Raw genomic sequence first — 18976 nt, forward strand, 5'->3', positions numbered from 1 at the left:
AGAAGATGCAACAATCAGATATACAAACTATTGACAAGCAACGACTTTAACTTGAACCAAAAAAATGTTCTTAGATACATAGTGGCATTTGCTATCTGGTAAACTATATGATGAACCCTGTCTGATGCTGCAGTGCCTCTTTACCTACCAATGATGGCCATGGCTGGAGGGGTGGTGCCTGGGGTGGTTAATGGTATGGTAAGTGGTACAGGAGGCGCGGTCGATACACACCACGCACCACTCAAGGAAGTGGAGAAAATGTTCGAGATATAATCGCTAAGCTGAATCCGAACTGGGAAAGACGTGTCAAAGGAGAGTTTTTGTCCAAAGATGTGAGCACACATGAGGCCTTTGGTCTTATTTGGAGTTAAATAGAGTTTGAGATGTAAAGGAAGCTTCAACTATTGACGTTTTAGTGTCACAAGTAGGTGGGACTGCTGTAGCCCAGCGCCAAACACACATCTAAACATAAATCACAAACGTTGACAGTAGAAACTACATAACACTTCTAACACAAAGTCGTAAATTTTGAATAATCACTCAGTCAATAACTCTTTTTCTTTTTGTCTAATGGTGATTATTGTTAGATTAATACAATTGTAGTAATCCTTAATGGCATTTGTCAGTAATAGAATGCACCTTAGACATGTAAAACACTAGTTTCTCTTTCAGACTTATCAGCCCAAAATATGGCTTATTACCGTGAATGGTCTGTCTCTCATATGTGAACATGAAGACGTTGGCATTATGCCAACACCGGAATGATGTTCTGTTGTGTTGCTACATAATCATTCTTTTCCTAACTTCAAGCGTATGTACTTGACCATTCCTTCCACTTCAAGCAACGTATATCCACATTTTGTCATACTCCAGTGAGACGCCCTTTCAGAAAGAGAATGAGAGCATTTGCACCCATGGCAATGTTAGCTCGTGCGTCACCTGAAATGGTCAAGACCTCTTCAATCAGCAGACCAACATCAAAATTAGCAGAAGTTGAGAGAATAAGAACGGACTTTCCAGAGACCTGGATGTGGACCAGTACTACTGTTTGGTAATTCAGAATCTCCCCCAACCCCTGTGGTCCTGGTTTACACTTCAAATCTTTCTGTTTGGCATCCATCTCCTTGGATGGTAGCCTACCTTTAGTTTTCATGAGGTCGCCCGTTACCATTACCTACACATTTCATGACATACCTACCATATAATGGTTGTAGAAACTTCTTTTGGGAAGGTTCTTTTTTAGTTTTCAGTTCCTACCACTTTTGATCATTCTTATAACATGATTACATGTCGAAATGATACATCCTTGCATGCAGCGTGGCACCAATACAGGTACTCTACTACGGTTCTCCCGATGGCAACCAGATCTACCAGCGTGAACAGCGAAGTACTGGTGGAGGTTGATCACCTCCGTCAGTGGTTCCCAGAGTCATGGCTGTGGTTGAACACATCGACTAGGTACACTCGCCACACTGACCAGATCAGTTGTAACATTTGGGATATGTACTCTCCCGTGCTCTGCATGACATCACCACAGGGCACGTCAATGTTACTGCCGTTAATGTATTGGTTTAGATATGCATGGTAGTTTGGTGTGAGCATGTTTAGATATAGCAGTTATTCAACATTGATGGTGTTGGGCTCAGGTGTCTAACTATCGGAATTACTATTTTCGATATAGATTTTTTCGATCTTGTTACCCTGAGGTTAGTGTGTTTTGTTATCTCACGTACGAACATGCATGACACAACGTGACTGATGCCTCTCTTATTATTCGGTTGTCATCGGTGGTACGTTTGTATATGATGGAATATAAACCGACCTGTGCAGATATGGGTAGAACAGGTCTTCAGCAACCCTTTCTTGAAGTAAAAGGCGACTATGCTTGTCGTATGAGGCAATTTAGAGGATCGGGTGGTCAGGCTCGCTGACTTGGTTGATGCATGTCATCGATCCTAATTGCGTGGATCGATGCTCATGATGTCAACCACTGGATTGTCTGGACTCGATTATTTACAGTCCGCCGTCATATAGCTGTCATATAGCTGGAATATTGCGGCGTTAAACAACAAACAAACGAACGAACAAACATAAATCACTGGACCTGTATAATCTCGATTACACATACACGTTTTGTAATTTTGTCCTTTGTCAACTAGAGATATGTACAGATTATGTTCAGCACAACTTTAAATGTGTTACCCTGCTAAACATTGTTGCACCGTTGTCAAAATCCGAGATTTATTCATTTTTAGATCCCTGTATCATGTGTGAGTTCGCCCCCATGCGACCACCATTGCCTTTGGCTTCCCTAACAGGATCTGGATTGGGATTTGGAGTTGCGGTACCTCATGCAGTGGGCGGCAATGGGGCGTTGAAGGAAGTAGAACACATCAGAAATGTATTTCCTGAAACTTGGCTCTGGCAGAATCAGACTGTCAGGTACCTCGCTCGAATCATCAGCCATCTGATCAATGTGTTTTGTCATTGATATCTTTTCTGCCCTGTGCTCATGCCTGCAGCATTCTTTTGCCTAGCTATCGTATTTAGATCGTGCCCAAACGAATCACGCTGGAAGATGCAGTGGACGGGCTATGGCGTTGAAGGATGTTCAACACACCCGAAGCACATTTCCTGAAACATGTCTTGTCCATCGCTCACATTATTGCTGATCAATGCACTTCTCACTGATGTCTTGTCTGTCACATTTATCTCATGCCGAAAGGAATCACCCAAGATGATATATGAGTTTGCACAAGAAATCATGGTTCATCTTACTGATAGACATCTGAAGGGCAACACAAGGAAATGCTCCTGCACAGGCTATGGAGGAGCTGGCTTGGAATATATTCAGTAATTTCGGACATGGGGTTTCTCACAGAAATGGAACCTTTCAGGACAGAATTTCCAGCAATATGGCTATAGCACAGCCGGTGTCGTAAATGGTTAAAGTGAAATCCCATCTCCACTTTCTGTTTCACTCTGTGAAACTGACCATTTGCATACCATCTAAGCATGGTCCAGCGTTTACCAAGCCGTCAGATTGTCAGTGTGAAGGTATATTTCATCTTCTGTCACCGACTTAAACTAGGGTACCATCTTACCGGCTCTATCGATTAATGAATATCCCACCAGCACTGGACCTAAAAATTCTAATCTAGACATTTGTATATGTTGACGAAAAGGTGCTTCAATGCGTAAGAAGTTCTTAAATGGGGTATGAGGGAGTATGTTATAGATAATTACCAATGCATGTATTTTGTTCAAGGACATGAATTACTCGGAATGTGTATTTGTCAAACAATACTGTGCAACTTGGAAAATGATTCTCTGTGATCGTTCATAATGGTGAGTAACTTGGCTATTGACGGATAAGACAAAATATAAGATGGGAAACTTAGCTAGTATTATGCCATTATGTAATCCAATATCTTGAATTCGTCTTAATACCATTCTTTTTGTCCATTGTTATAAACGAGGAAATACAGGAAATGGCAACTGATGTGATAGACATCATAACCAATATTGAAAGATTATGCCATAGTAGTGTCCCTCTTGGAGATTAGGCAACAGCTGCATGTTAGAGTTTATTAACTACAAAGCAACTTCGTTTTATTTAGATCATCCCAGATTCCATGGTGGCTTCCTGATGGGTGGTATTCCACATATCTTTCCAAATGTGGTCACTGCCCATGTTGCAACAGGAACAGTTACCAATACTAAACCAAACCTGCAGGAGGTTGAAAGAGTTAGAAACGTTTTTCCCGAGACGTGGCTTTGGAGTAATACTAGCTCAGGGTACTGCCTTACTAGTATGTTGGCCGTAGGCTTAGCGCGCATAATCGACGGCAGGGATATACACTGTCACTAATGCATCTTCTGCCTCTTCCAAACAAAAACTAGAACACCCAAGACAGTGTCCTCATCATAAAATAATACCACTAGATGATGATATGATGTTGGCTATGGCAATCTGAAAGCCTGGTGCATTGAAATGTTTCGGCTCACCAAACAATTACTAACAAGATTCAGTTAGATGGTTTTTAATTGGATCATAATTATACTGAGAGGACTCATTTGGATTTTTTTTTTATTGGATCACAAGTATTTCAACAGAGGGCTACAGAATTGCATACCAAAATGCTGCACTGGAATTGCATACTCGGCGTTGAAATGCTTATGGTCCTTTGAGTGAATGTCCATTGGCAGCTGGTTCTTTAAGATGGGGGATCCCACTGCAAATGCCATGTATTTTATGTGACAGGCAGTACCAGAGTATTTTGGAAGTTGCTTCTTTGAACTTTCTTAACGGAACCTTTCACCTTTCCACTCTGCGTACCGTAAACCTTCTTACCAAGGCGTGTTGTTTTGTGCATGTTTTGTGCATGTTTTGTTCATGTTTTGTGCATGTTCCAGTGTTAACCTGCTTATAACCTTATCTCTGCTGCTTAGCGCAATGCTTTTAGTGTTTGATTTAAACTGTTCTTTATATGATACCATGAATATATTTTTGTAAGCGTACGCACATATATCGTTGATAGTTAGTTATATTTTCTACTACATTTTAAGTCCAGTAAATACGTTTATTTATCACTATTTTGCCTTCCACACCAAGTGGAATCTGTTTCGGCGGATAATCTAGAGGAGACTGATTGTTCTCTTGAGTTGAAGTTATATGTCATATAAACTGCATTAATGTGTGTGTTAATAATGATGGACGTTATATTTTAATGTGTAGGTCAATAATATTCAGTTCGTGTAATCAGCTGCCCGTATAATCAGTTGTTACATCATTTGAATACTACAGTACCGATGGCAAAGCTGTCATCTCAACAACAGTGCCAGACACCATCACGTCTTGGGTGGCCAGCGCCTTCGCCGTCAACGCTCAGAGTGGCCTTGGAATTGCACCAACCTCAGCAAAGGTATGGCATTAATCAATTATTCAAAGGATCTCTGAGGAAGATCCGATCTGTGGATTATTGTCCCAGAGCTGAACTTTAAGTCGCTCTGTTCGTACATGTGGACTGCAAAACAAATATTATATATTTAATGTAGATATATGTAACCGTATCTCTCGTTACTTTGAATCTCCACGGGGGAAAATATCGAACAGAGTACGGCCGAACGACGTTTGAAAAGGGGTCATTTTGTGGTCAGTGGTTGTTGAGTGGCGTTAATTAACACTGGGTAGAGAACCATCAGATTTAACGATTCTGCTCAGACATGAAACTCCACCAACTACTGTACTGCCTATATGTATCCAGTGTATAAACAATTAACAGATGTTGTTGAAAATGACTTAGTGTAAATTCTCCTTATTCAATAAAGCACTGTATCGACACGATGCTACTGCGGTTAACTCGTAATTTAATGGTCCAGATCTAGGGGCAAACAGGGCGGTCGGGTAGCCTAGTAGTTAAAGCGTTCGCTCGTCACGCTGAAGACCCGGGTTCGATTCCCGACATGGGTACAATGTATGAAGCCCATTTCTGGTGTCCCCCGCCGTGATATTGCTGGAATATTATTGTTTTGCTAAAAGCGGCGTAAAACCAAACTCACTCACTCACTAGAGGCAAACAACATACCTCCAATACGATTCTCGCAGCGTTAAGCCGCTTTCTGTCAATACCACTACATCTGAAATTGTACCCGGTGGTATCGACCCGTGTCTTCAGCATGACCATTGAATGCTAAAAAGAGGCTACTCCGAAGGCAGATTACATTATTATCGTAGAAGAGGGATTGATGTAAATAAAGAAAGCTTGTTATATATACGATATAATCTGTCAAGATCCCCTGGATGGAGAGAACCGTTTAATAAGCATATCAATTCTTCATATGCCTACACAATATGTCTATGTTCAGATCCGAGTGTTCCGCCCCTTCTTCGTGAGCCTCAACCTGCCCTACTCCGTGACGCGAGGGGAACAGCTGGCTCTCCAGGCCATCGTCTTCAACTACCTCACCCAGGACGTCGACGTGAGTAATAGAGAGGACATTATTAGTTGCTGCTTCCAGTGTTAGGCCAGTCCAGGCCATCGTCTTCAACTATCTCACCCAAAACGTCGATGTATAAATTCAATATGAAATGAAACATTTTGAATACATACTGAGCATATCGATCTGCGATCAGTATTCTTTGTCTTTTCCATTAAAACAGTGTTGATTAGTCTTTATTATTATACATTCAATGTCATTAACAATGTTACGTCACCCTGTGACTACCTCTGAAACGTACTTGCATAAATTTCTTTACAACCAAATCCTGTTGGGTTGATAAACATATGGTTTGTTCTTCCGCATTGACGTTTCTGATAAAAAAGATGGAAATATTAGGAGGTGTATAAATTGTTTTATGTGGTTCTGAAACGGCTACAGGTACGCATTCCCAGGGACCAGGGCCCACTTGCACAAAGCGATCTTAGCGCTACGACTATTGTAAGCCTATGTTAAAGTATGGGAGTTAAGATCATCTTAGCGCTAAGATTGCTCTGTGCAAGTGGGCCCTGTTGTCTAAAGCGCCACAATCCTCTGCCAGGATCCTAGACCGTGGGTTCGAATCCCAGACTCGGCCTTATTACGATCCTTAATTTCTCCTCATCCTTGTCCGTGTGTTAACGAAAGTAACAAACGCCTAAGACCTGTCGGGCATCCGACCTTCTTCCCCATTAAGTTGATATGCCGCGATACGAGCTGTAGAAATAGAGAACTGTGGAGTTTAACCTCCTCACTGACACTAAAATACCTTGACCTCCTTACAGGCTGTTGTGTCCATCCCTCAATCCAAGGACTACCTGAATGTTGTTATTGATGCTAACGGTCGGGAACAAACAGAATCCAAGGACCAAACGCAGACTGTTTATGTGAGTACCCTGCTTCACTGATAATCGTGATATGTTTTTGTTGCGTCGCCAGTAAATATTTGTCTTTTTTAATGGCACTTCAATTACCACTGTTTCTACTGCAATCTGATCTTGGACTTCGCAATATGATCTTGACTTTGTCGGTGTTTTTTTTACTAAACGTGTGTGTATAATCTCCGATATTCCAGGTGAAGGCAGGTGGCGCCACCTCTGTATATTTCCCCATTGTCCCCGCCACACTGGGTAAGATCGACCTGACCGTCTCCGCTCGATCCACCCTCGCTGCTGACGCCGTCAAGAGACAGCTTCTGGTCGAGGTACTTCATTATCCATTTTTATGTCATCCCCATAAAACACAATCATCTCACTATGTTAGACCCTAAAACATCTCACGATGTTTGACCCGTAAAACGCAATTATCTCACTATGTTTGACCAATGAGGCACAATCATTTCACTATGTTAGACCAATAAGGCACAATCATCTCACTATGTTTGACCAATGAGGCACAATCGTCTCACTATGTTAGACCAATATGGCACAATCATTTCACTATGTTAGACCAACAAGGCACAATCATCTCACTATGTTAGACCCCTAAAACATAATAATCTCACTATGTTAAACCCATAAAACACAATCATTTCACTATGTTAGACCCACAAAACACAATCATTTACTGTGTATGACCAATAAGGCACAATCATCTCACTATGTAAGACCAATAAGGCACAATCATTTCACTATGTTGGACCAATAAGGCACAATCATTTCACTATTTTAGACCAACAAGGCACAATCATCTCACTATGTTAGACCCCTAAAACATAATCATCTCACTATGTTAGACCCCTAAAACACAATCATTCACTATGTTAGACCAATAAAACACAATCCTCTCACTGTGTTCGACCAATAAGGCACAATCATTTCACTATGTTGGACCAATAAAACACAATCATCACAATATGTTAGACAAACAAGGCACAATCATCTCACTGTTTTAGACCCACAAAACACAATCATCTCACTATGTTAGACCAAGAAGGCACAGTCATCTCACTATGTTAGACCGATAAAGCACAGTCGATGCTAAGTTAGGCTACATTTGCGGTTATTATACTGTAAAAACGTTTTGCTTTTAGACACATTTCAAGATAATACAATTGAAATGAAACTTATCAAGTGTGAAAAAGTCAGATGGAATGTGATTACTTCAAACGACGAACTTTCATTAGTGTTATGTGTTATGTCTAATATCAATAATGCCTAGTAATGTGTCAGACATTCCGTTATAGGACACTATCCACAATAAACGTGTAAAGCGAAGAACATTCATTTATGACCAACTGAGGTGTCATAGGTTAGGAAACCTTTCTACAGAACAAAAATCGCGTTTTGATAAAACAGCATGCATTCATATCTAGGGCTATCATAACATACGTATTCACCACGTTATCTCTCTAATGTAGCTCCTGCAGGGTACAGTGTGTTCCAACATGTATTCATCATGTCATCTTTCTTCAGCCCGAAGGAACCCCCAAAGAGTACAATGTTCCTGTCCTGATTGACCTGAAGCAGGCCACCAGTTTCTCCAAGAATGTCCCCATCACTCTGCCACAGAACGTCGTCTCTGGATCACAGACCGCTAGAATCACCGCCATTGGTCAGTGATAAAATAAAACAATACCGTTGCATATCCAGGTGTTCACAGTATATCAAGCATCATGGCGTTACAAAATCACGATTGAATTACTCAATTTCTAAGATTAGTGGTAGCTTGCCAATTTGATTCTGTCTTCTTCAGTGGGTAATCATAAAAAATAATTGTCATTTCAGAGATGCGACATCTATAATGTATCTATTCAGTTCCCACGTTGGTATGCTAGTTAATTTAAGAAAATAAAATGGAATGAATTGAACCGTCTTTATGGCAATATATACAAACTTACAGTTATGTCCAGAATTTAATGCGGCAACTGTTCTGTTTTATCCGACAAACGTCTCTATAACCCTGTCATGTTCGATTAGGTGACCTGATGGGCCCAACTGTAAGTGGTCTAGACAGTCTTCTGCGCATGCCTACCGGATGTGGTGAGCAGACGATGCTGGGGTTGGCACCGGATGTGTTTGTAACCAACTATCTGACAGCAACCAAACAGCTGACAGGAGACATAGAAGACAAGGCAATCAAGTACATGGAATCTGGTATGTCGGTGGTGCCGCCCGAACCTATTTAAACTCATGAATTCCATACCCTTCCCAACAGAAAGTTCCCCGATCCACTCAGCGCTGTGATAGTCATACATGTGTAGAATAAGGACAGCCATAGTGCGACCAAACCTTGTGCATCGGGATCTAGATTCACTGGTTGATGTTTCCTCTTCCTCAAATCTTCGGAATAATGGACAGCAATAATGGGCGATGGGATGAAATGATAAACATTCAATACCATAAACTCCCTTCTCACAGACCCGTGAAGATTCCGGGGTAGAATAGGCCTTCAGCAACCCATGCTTGCCGTAAAAGGTGACTATGCTTGTCGTAAAAGGCGACTAACGGGATCGGGTGGTCAGGCTCGCTGACTTGGTTGATGCATGTCATCGATCCCAATTGCATGGATCGATGCTCATGATATTAATCACTGGATTGTCTGGTCCAGAATCGATTATTTACAGACCGCCGTCATATAGCTGGAATATTGCTGAGTGCGGCGTTAAACAACAAACCAAACCAAAACCAAACCCTTCTCACAACAGCATGTCAACGTTTACTTTGAACTTACATGTCACCAATCTCCTCCAGGATACCAGAGAGAGCTGACCTACCAGCACAAGGATGGCTCCTTCAGTGCGTTTGGTGACCGTGACCCATCTGGCAGCATGTGGTACGTTCTGTTAAGACACATGAATTTCTTAGACACACATTTTTAATACAATGTGTACATTTCAAACGCACATACTCCATTAGATGAAATAGATATTATTTTATATTCTACCATAATAATATCTCGCATGAGTTTGCACGTTAGATTATGTTCGGTATTTGTGCTCCCAGGTTGACAGCGTTCGTTATAAAGACGTTCCATCAGGCTAAACCATACACCTTCATCGACGACGATGTCCTCACACGAGCTATCGACTGGATGGTAGCGAGACAGAAGGCTGATGGTTCTTTCCCTGAACCAGGCCGGGTCATCCACAAGGACATGACCGTGAGTCCAGACTGATCACCCTTCGTTTGTCAACATGTATTACATCTTATTGTGTTTCATTGATATATGTATAGGTTTGTACTGTTATTGTACAAATCCCATTGAATGGTCCAATACCAATAATATTATTTTTTTAAATATGGTTTGTAATTACACACAGTCAACTTCTTTAGTAACACACGTGATGACCTGCAACTTCTCAGCGACTGTCTTTTGGCATTGTCCTTTATGCTGCGTGTCATGCACCTGCAATATTATGAATATAACTGTAAATAATCCCCTTTCCGTTTTTATGTGTTTGTTGTGGTCATTTATATGAATACCTTGAAACATGTTTTACGTTAATAATGACATTAATTATTATATGCCCGTGATTTCTTCTCCAGGGAGGTTCTAACAAAGGTGCTTCATTGACGGCATATGTTCTTATCGCCCTTCTCGAGAACAACGACCTCGTTGGGGTAAGTGAATCTTTATTTAAGAAATAAACGAGTAACCATCAAATTGCGACTGTATATTCGAATTTCCAGGAATAGCGTCAGGATAGAACACTGCTTAATCGTGAAATAAACCACGCTCCGTTCTTGATTGTTCTTTACGACTTATCGTGTGGAGATAATAGTTACAGGAACATTGGGACATGTCTTCATCACTGATAAACAGACACAAACCCTGGCGCTACAAGTTCAGTTGAGCATGTTATTTTATTTCATGCACTCATTATTGCACAATAATACTTCCTTTGTGGCGTCTCTTGAATTCAGGCTGCCTACATCTTCTTGTAATTTGCACAGAATGTCCAACAGCGGATACGCACAGCCACGACCAAGGCTCTTCAGTTCCTTGAGAATGAGACTCCAGCAGATGACTACTCTCTGGCCATCATCACCTATGCCCTGCAGCTTGCCGGCAGCACCAAGACCGACACTTCCTTTGCCACACTAAACTCTCATGCTATTGTTAAAGGTAGCATCGATGTTCTTTCAACTTCTGTATAACTTAAACTCATATTCAACTATGTCCACCAAGGCCACGGTACAATAAGACCGTTTTGGGCCAAACGGATCTGCAGAATTTAAAAGAATGAGTAAAAAGACATTTTGAAAGGAGATGTATTACATGAATGAAAATGCGATTCATTTCTATGCTTTGAACTGAAATGTATCATAAGGCTTATTTAGGTTTTAAGGAAGCGGTTGTCTAATTTTTGCACATTTTGCAAATCTTTGATACAAACTGATTTTCTTACCGTAATCGAAAAGGTATAGACATATCTCGTAAACAGTTCATCGTTGGTCACGGACATGCTCATGCCTTACATTTTCTTTTTGAAGTTAATGTGTTGGTTAACTACGTTTCCAGATGGATTCAAGTACTGGCACCGTCCTGAGGTCAAGACAACACAGTCCACCACCAAGTACTGGAGACCACCATCAACCAAGAAGGCCATCGACATCGAGATGACGGCATACGCTCTGCTGATATTCGGCGAGAAAAACGATTTCAGCGGCGGCCTTAACATCATGAAGTGGTTGGCGTCACAGCGTAATCCCCACGGCGGATTTTCCTCCACCCAAGTTAGTGTTATATCTACATTGTTAGGAAAAAACACAGGTTCTTATTACAATCAAGACCCACTTCGCCTTCTCTTGAACTCTTGTCTTAAAGTACACAAAGCGCGGTAGGCCCGCGTCGTTGATTTCATTTTAGAATATCTCAAACACATTAGATATAACAGTATACCTGTTAGATAAATTGTCTATAAGCCAAAGCATCATTGGTGAGGTCGTTGCGCGTGCGTGCGTGTATTAAAATGGATGTGACTGTTGATCGTGTTGAGTGCAATAAACTCTTCTTGAGTCTTCTTCTTCACACTGGTATGGGGCTCTGTCATATTCTTCCAGGACACGGTGTTGGCCTTGCAGGCTCTGTCTGAGTTCGCCAAGATGGCGTACTCCAACAACTTCGACATCCAGGTGACAGTGAGCAGTGGCAGCTTCAGACACCAATTCTCCGTCAACCAGAACAACGCGCTCGTGCTCCAGAGTGTCGAGGTGAGTACACTCCAATACTCTTGTTTCAGCTGCACACTCACACGCTCTACCATGTCAATACTGAACTCGCACACATTCAAAAATGTGCATTAACATTCGCCCATTTATCCAGGTATGAAATGCTCAGTTCTTGACTAGTTCGGCCACTCTTGAGTTTCCTAAAATATTTTTAATGTTCATAAATTTTAAATTCGTTAATCCATATCCCTTCAAAGTTAACTGGCCCGGATCTTCAAACTAAACTTACCAAATCATGGGCAGTACCTATTGTTAAGTATTAATGCTCCCTACAGCATCCCTGGACTAACTGCTTTTCATTGTATGTTATACTTTATATATTACATATTCACGATTTCGTACCCGTTTTTACCTGCAGCTTCCATCCATCCCGAGCAGCGTCAATGTACAGGCTACAGGGTCCGGCATCGCTCTTGTTGAGGTCGGTGGCATCATACGCATACTAGTAGCATGCAACATTGAGTGAGTAGAGTTTTACGCCGCTCTAGCAATATTCCAGCAATACAACGGCGGGGGAACACCTGAAATGGCTTTTACGAGTTGTACCCATGTAAGAAAACGAAACCGGGACTTCGGCGTGGCGAGCGAACCTTTTCCACTTCAGACCCATCGCAAAAACGCGCATTAACTATGATTATTAGTGTACAGGTACGACGACGCACCTGTGTTACTTAACTGCGAACATCGTCATCATGGTTATATACAAACATGCCATTTCGAAATGAGATCATGTTCATTTCTGTTTCAGACAGTTTACTCTATACTGATAAAACTATTCTTTTTTACTTGATGGCATTTGATATAAATGTTGAGTTACGTGTATATATATAAGTTGGGTGTTTAGTTAACGCTGATAGTGTATTAAGATGTGGTGAAAGTACATTTCTTAAAATGCCGTTCAGGTCGCCGTGTTCTTCAACGTTGAGGCTGAGGTGGAGGAGCCAACGTTTGATGTGACCGTCACGCTTCTGAGTGAGGACATCAACTCCATCACCGTCCAGACCTGCACCAGGTGAGGGTGGGGGCAGCCATCACACTTACTACAGTCAGACATAACACATATGTACCCTTCGACATCACGTTAAAGTCTTTCGGCAACTAATTGGGAGTAACGCATTTTCAGAAGCTGAAAGACAGAACATTGCCAACAATTGCCATGATCAGTAGCGGCAACAATAACATGGACGACCGTTGATAATGAGATAGACCCTGTTTGTATCAGCCTGTTTTACAAACCTTTATTGCACAGTGACATGTGTTAGTCCAGTGGAGGGTCATCCAGTGGAGATCTATCGGCATTGATCTATCACGACGTCATAGTGTTTTCTTGACACCTCACATCAGACGCTTTATCCCACTTCGAGTTGCCACACCAACATAGATCTACTTGTCATACACTCACACACGCACACACACGCACACACACACACACACACACACACACACACACACACACACACGTGCATGCACATCGCTGTTAACATAAACTCGACGTGAAGTAAAAACACATTTCACCTCACCTACACACCTTTGCAATGTGCAATTGCATACTGATGGAAAACATTGAAATAGTATATAATTGTTTTAATTCATCATCTGTTTCAAATGCTACAATTCTCCTTTTCGCTTCAATACAACTGCAAGGTTTGGTCATCGGACATAGTGAAATACAGAAGGTTGGCTATAATGAGTTAAAAAGAATGATATTCCTCCTTCTGGAGAAAAATCTAATCAGGAGCAAGTCGGGTACCAAAGATGGACGTATGTTTGTTGTGTCTTTAAATCCAACTCCCAAGAAGATCAGCTTGGGTTAACGACTTGCTCATCTTCAAATATTGGAACCATGTTTCCCGCAACCCACTAACATCAACCTTTTTGACATGTGTTTTCCAAGCCTATGTATTTGGTATAATTTTAAGTTCCAAACATTCAATGGTCGAAATGAACAAGTTTAATTTTGATTTATATAAATATGATAAGTATGATAATGATTTATAAATGGTTTACTCCATTCGTTTAATAATCCATAAAAAATACATAACGGTAATAAAGGACTATTACACATCAGTACCACGTTGCCTCCTCAGATGGTTGTCGACCGGCGCAAGTGGCATGGCAATTCAGGAACTCGGAGTTCCCTCCGGCTTTGATGCCGACCTTGAAACACTCACCAAACTGAAGACCCTCAAGAGGGTCGAGACTCCCAACAAAAAGGTGGTTCTGTATTTTGATGAGGTGAGATATTATCCGTCACCATCCCTTCTCGTTGACTTAATCCATGGTACTGGATTCATTTTATTTAATTAAATGTATTCATAAACACTGTAAATTTATTTTCATATGTTTATATACCGGCTCTTTAATATGTTTCACATCAAAGATTACATTATTTGTATAATTCAAATCTTGCCCAAAATGAACGTATTTCGTAAAACCTATGCTTTAGTCTCTCCAAATAAAGATTGCGTGGAGCGATGCTCATGATATCAATCACTGGATTGTCTGGTCCAGACTCGATTATTTACAGACCGCCGTCATATGGCTGGAATATTTATTTCTGAGTGCGGCGTTTAACAACAAACCAACCAACCAACCAAATAAATATCGGTCGGCATGTCAGTGAACTTCCTTAATAGTTATAACTGCCTCCGTGGTCCAGTAGACAGAGCGTCTGCCCGGAGAGCGGAAGGTCGTGGTTTCGATCCCCGACCCAGTCGTACAAAAAGGCCTTAAAAGATGGTACTTGTTGTTACCCCACCTGGCCCTCGGCATTAGTATACTGTGTCTGAGTGGAGTATTCTTGTCAACTGCGGCGTGGTATATCAGTGGGCTGGCACTATAAAATCGGTATTTTTCCTGACTAGTACAATCAGACACACACACACACACACACACACGCACATACGCACACGTGCAACAATCTTGAACGCGATGTTAAGCCTCAGTTCGACCCACCTCACCCTTAATAATTACAATCCAGCTTAAAATAATTTTAAAATATTCAGCGCTACAATGGTATTGTGCACATTGGCCTTACTGGAACAAAACTTTATGACAAGATTCTACTGTTTGTGTTACTAACTCGACTCTGCTAATGTCACAGATCGGGACCACCCCAGTGTGTCTGTCCGTCACCCTCCAGAGAACAGGTCTTGTAGCCAAGTCACAGCCCGTTCCTGTCAGAGTCTACGACTACTATGAGCCAAGTAAGTGTCAAATTCTATCATTATCGATGTGTGTCCGAGGCGCCGCAATGAGATGTTGGAGTTACGTCCCTTAGTCGCACCGGGACCGCTGAACATGTGGTCGAATCACGTAACTCGCCCTCTATATGATTCAAGGTCCGTCAGCAGCACATTTGTGATCATGGGTTTCATAATAGCTGTAAACGCCAATTTTGACTTTTCGCGCACATTTAGTTAACATGCTGTGATTTAAATCAAATACTGTTCAAAGAGGCGTTACAACCACCCACAGTGAGTAGTAGACAGATGTCTAACGGGATCGGTTGGTCCGGTTCGCTGACGTGGTTGATGCATGTCATCTATCCCAATTGCGTGGATCGATGCTCATGAGGTCAATCACTGGACTGTCTGATCCAGACTCGATTATTTGCAGACCGCCGTTATATAGCTGGAATAGTGCGGCGTTTAACAACAAACAAAACCAAAACAGAATAATGCGTGTGTCTGCTCACTCATTCAGGACATTGCCTCTGAACATTAAAACCTTTAGGATTATGTTGCACTTACAAAGCACACTGCCATCTGCCAATAGAATGCGTTCATTTCCTTTTTCAGCCAATCAGGTGACAGCGTTCTACCAGTCCAAGCTTCTGAAGAATGCCAACATCTGTAGCGTGTGTGTGGAGTGTGAAAACTGCGTGGTGAGTTCTGATGTGATGTTAGGTATAACACATCGAAAACCTTTGATGTAAAAAACTACACCGCGACCCCGGATAACTGAATATCACCTGGGAGATTAAATACAAGAATTGATATTTTGATCTTGCTACATTTATAGTCCTATGGTCTAACGATGATGATATGTTATATTGTTATCCATTCCTTAAATGCACTTCACATTGTACTGTACAGTAAACTGCGTTTATAACGAAATGACCGATATAACGAACCTATTTCTTTGTCCAGGCCAATTGCTGTATACATACTTTTAACAAACTACGGTTATTAGGAAATAAAATTAGTGGTCCCTTTGAGTTCGTTATAACCGTAGTTTACTGTATCTGTATAATATAATCGAAGATATGTGAACAAAACCAGGTAAACAGACAACTGGGTTTGGGTGTTGTCTCGTCTTGATGACGCACTACCTTGTCGATGAACTCAAGTCAGTTTCAGGGGAGTTACGATGTAATATATACCGCGTTAGAGCACACACAGGCTTCCATTAGTACATGTTCCCTTAATTATGTCTGTCAGTATGATTTTCCTGCAGACAATGTGTGCATCAGCTGTGTGATGTGTGTATGGTTGCACGGTAGACAATGTGTTCATTAACTGTGTGGTGTGTGTATGGTTGCACGGCAGACAATGTGTGCATCAGCTGTGTGATGTGTGTATGGTTGCACGGCAGACAATGTGTGCATCAGCTGTGTGATGTGTGTATGGTTGCACGGCAGACAATGTGTGCATCAACTGTGTGATGTGTGTATGGTTGCACGGCAGACTACGTGTGTATCAGCTGCGTGATGTGTGTATGGTTGAACGGCAGACTATGTGTGCATTATTTGTGTGATGTGTGCAAGATTTCACTGCAGAAATTATTTGACAACTTTGACGTCTGTATTTCTAGGCCAAGGCCGGGAGATGAACACACTCACTGAGAGAATCACCACACAGAGAAGATCACGTCACATTCGGAGACATCAAGAAGGAAGAATGTGTTCTACACATTTCATGTTGCGCGTTTATGTAATAAAATGTCCATTATAAACATACTCTTTGTTTGTATTGAATTTATCACAACGTCATCGGCAGAGAATATCACATCTCGATTTTTCGCCGAAACAAATAGCATGTGGCGTATAAGGAAAAATAGCGGTTAAAATTAAAGGAATTGTGCACAAAAAAATCAGTGATGATGCCAGAGTGTTCGCGAAATGGGTAGGCGTGTCCCACCCTACCGGTAGCACCCACACTCACAGAATGTGCATAAAAAGTAAGTGCTTGTTTGTTGCCTGACACCCGCAGAACAATATTCTGTGGGGCCAGTGATACGACCAGTACCACAGTGATACGACCAGTACCAGTGATAGACCAGAAAACCCAGTGACACGATAGCGCATTTACTGATTTTGTTCAAATTAAAAACGGTATACACATGACATACATATGACTCTCCAATCTTTATAAAATCAGATCTTAGTCCTCGCCATCGCAAAACAAAGGTCTGATCACATCCCATTACAGGTCACGTCAGAACGACCTTTCGCGAACTTTGACCGACCAATGAAATAACTAACAAGAAGTCGACATTAGCCAATCAGAAAGCAGTTTTCTTGAGCTATACGGCACTAGTGACAAACTGGCGACTTCCATTCCAGACTACGTCGCTTTGAAATATATTTTGACGAAGTTCTTGATTCAAAATTTGAAAACTGAACAAAAGAAAATTCTGGAATGTCTAATAGATGGCCGAGACTATATGGCAGTACAGTAAACTACGTTTATAACGAACACGCTTATAACGAGCTGAAGGATATAACGAACTTTATGTATGGTCCCGGTCAATTGCTGTATTTGTGCTGTATATATGCTTATAACGAACTGCGGTTATATCGAACTAAAATTGGTGGTCCCTTTGACTTCGTTATAACCGTAGTTTACTGTACTTCCCATGGGCTATGCAAAGTCTCTTTCGTTCAAATGTTTATCCCATTGAAGCGAGAGACGTTCGACAATTTCAGCCGTCGTACAGCCCGTACCTGTCGTTCGGAATAACCCGTGTTAACCTTTTCGAGGTTGCATGATTAGAAAACATATTTCGACTGTCACTTTCCTGATCTGGTAGGTGGCGCTCTGATTGGTCGGGTGAAAGATCGTTCTGACGTGACCCCGTAAGGGGATGTCCTTAGACCTTTGTGAAGCAGTAGCAAGAACTAACATCTGATTTAAATGAGGTGGTGACTATCCCGTGGTCGTTTCTCTGTATATCTCACTTCCGTAGATAACGAATATCTCCATCACGGCAGGCACACTACAGATATTCATGAATAGGTTGTTTGAAGGTATGATTGTCAATGAATTCAAGGGATTACAGCCTGTTTGTCTTCTCCCAACACAATTGTTGCAATTGGTAGGTGGATATAGATGTGTCAACATGACACTGTACATGCACATAATAATCAACATGGATGAATGAATGCTAAAGATAATTAATCAAATGACTCATCAAAACCTCCAAAAGAATGTTCGTGTTTACAACTGGTTTACTTGAACAGTATTTTAGTTAACTCGCAGCGTAAGGAAAGCCTGATGTAACGCAGGTCTTAGACGTTGACTAGCTTGTTGAAATCCACGGGCACTGGCAAGCTGCTGACAAACCAAAGACTATAACCAGTGCGATTCGAACCCCCTAGCATAGGTTCCGAACATACATGAGGGATGCAGCTGAACACACAAAAATGGAAAAGCCGTATCATTATAAATCTGTAAAAACATGCTACTTTCTGAATAGGTCTCTGAATAGTTCTTTACAACTGGAACTGTGTATTGATGGATGACTTAGTTGTTTCCTTGCATCCGTCCTCAGCAATATTCAAGCTGAGACGGAACCTGAAAATAATCAGGACCAGACCATCA

General features: G+C 41.5%; 1 protein-coding gene across 8 annotated transcripts in view; it reads left to right on the forward strand.

Annotated features, from left to right (window-relative positions):
* The window catches only part of LOC125371719 (CD109 antigen-like), a 44768-nt gene extending 27656 nt beyond the window's left edge, over positions 1 to 17112 (forward strand). For 6 of the 8 annotated variants that reach the window (XM_048387559.1, XM_048387560.1, XM_048387558.1 and 3 more), the window contains exons 20-37: positions 4808 to 4925; positions 5869 to 5982; positions 6765 to 6866; positions 7055 to 7183; positions 8394 to 8532; positions 8898 to 9074; positions 9672 to 9753; positions 9924 to 10080; positions 10467 to 10541; positions 10875 to 11046; positions 11443 to 11657; positions 11985 to 12134; positions 12511 to 12573; positions 13055 to 13164; positions 14240 to 14387; positions 15256 to 15358; positions 15953 to 16038; positions 16968 to 17112. In XM_048387559.1, the coding sequence (XP_048243516.1) occupies positions 4808 to 4925; positions 5869 to 5982; positions 6765 to 6866; positions 7055 to 7183; positions 8394 to 8532; positions 8898 to 9074; positions 9672 to 9753; positions 9924 to 10080; positions 10467 to 10541; positions 10875 to 11046; positions 11443 to 11657; positions 11985 to 12134; positions 12511 to 12573; positions 13055 to 13164; positions 14240 to 14387; positions 15256 to 15358; positions 15953 to 16038; positions 16968 to 16985 (2158 nt within the window). In that variant the 3' untranslated portion in view covers positions 16986 to 17112. Of the gene's footprint in view, positions 1 to 2255; positions 2443 to 3620; positions 3799 to 4807; positions 4926 to 5868; positions 5983 to 6764; positions 6867 to 7054; positions 7184 to 8393; positions 8533 to 8897; positions 9075 to 9671; positions 9754 to 9923; positions 10081 to 10466; positions 10542 to 10874; positions 11047 to 11442; positions 11658 to 11984; positions 12135 to 12510; positions 12574 to 13054; positions 13165 to 14239; positions 14388 to 15255; positions 15359 to 15952; positions 16039 to 16967 lie in introns of all 8 variants that reach the window. The other 2 variants (XM_048387553.1, XM_048387556.1) reach the window with 2 other exon arrangements.
* Positions 17113 to 18976: the final 1864 nt, after the last annotated feature.

This window comes from Haliotis rufescens, unplaced genomic scaffold (assembly GCF_023055435.1).
Source record: "Haliotis rufescens isolate VD_foot unplaced genomic scaffold, xgHalRufe1.0.p SCAF_7, whole genome shotgun sequence".
Lineage (NCBI taxonomy): Eukaryota > Metazoa > Mollusca > Gastropoda > Lepetellida > Haliotidae > Haliotis > Haliotis rufescens.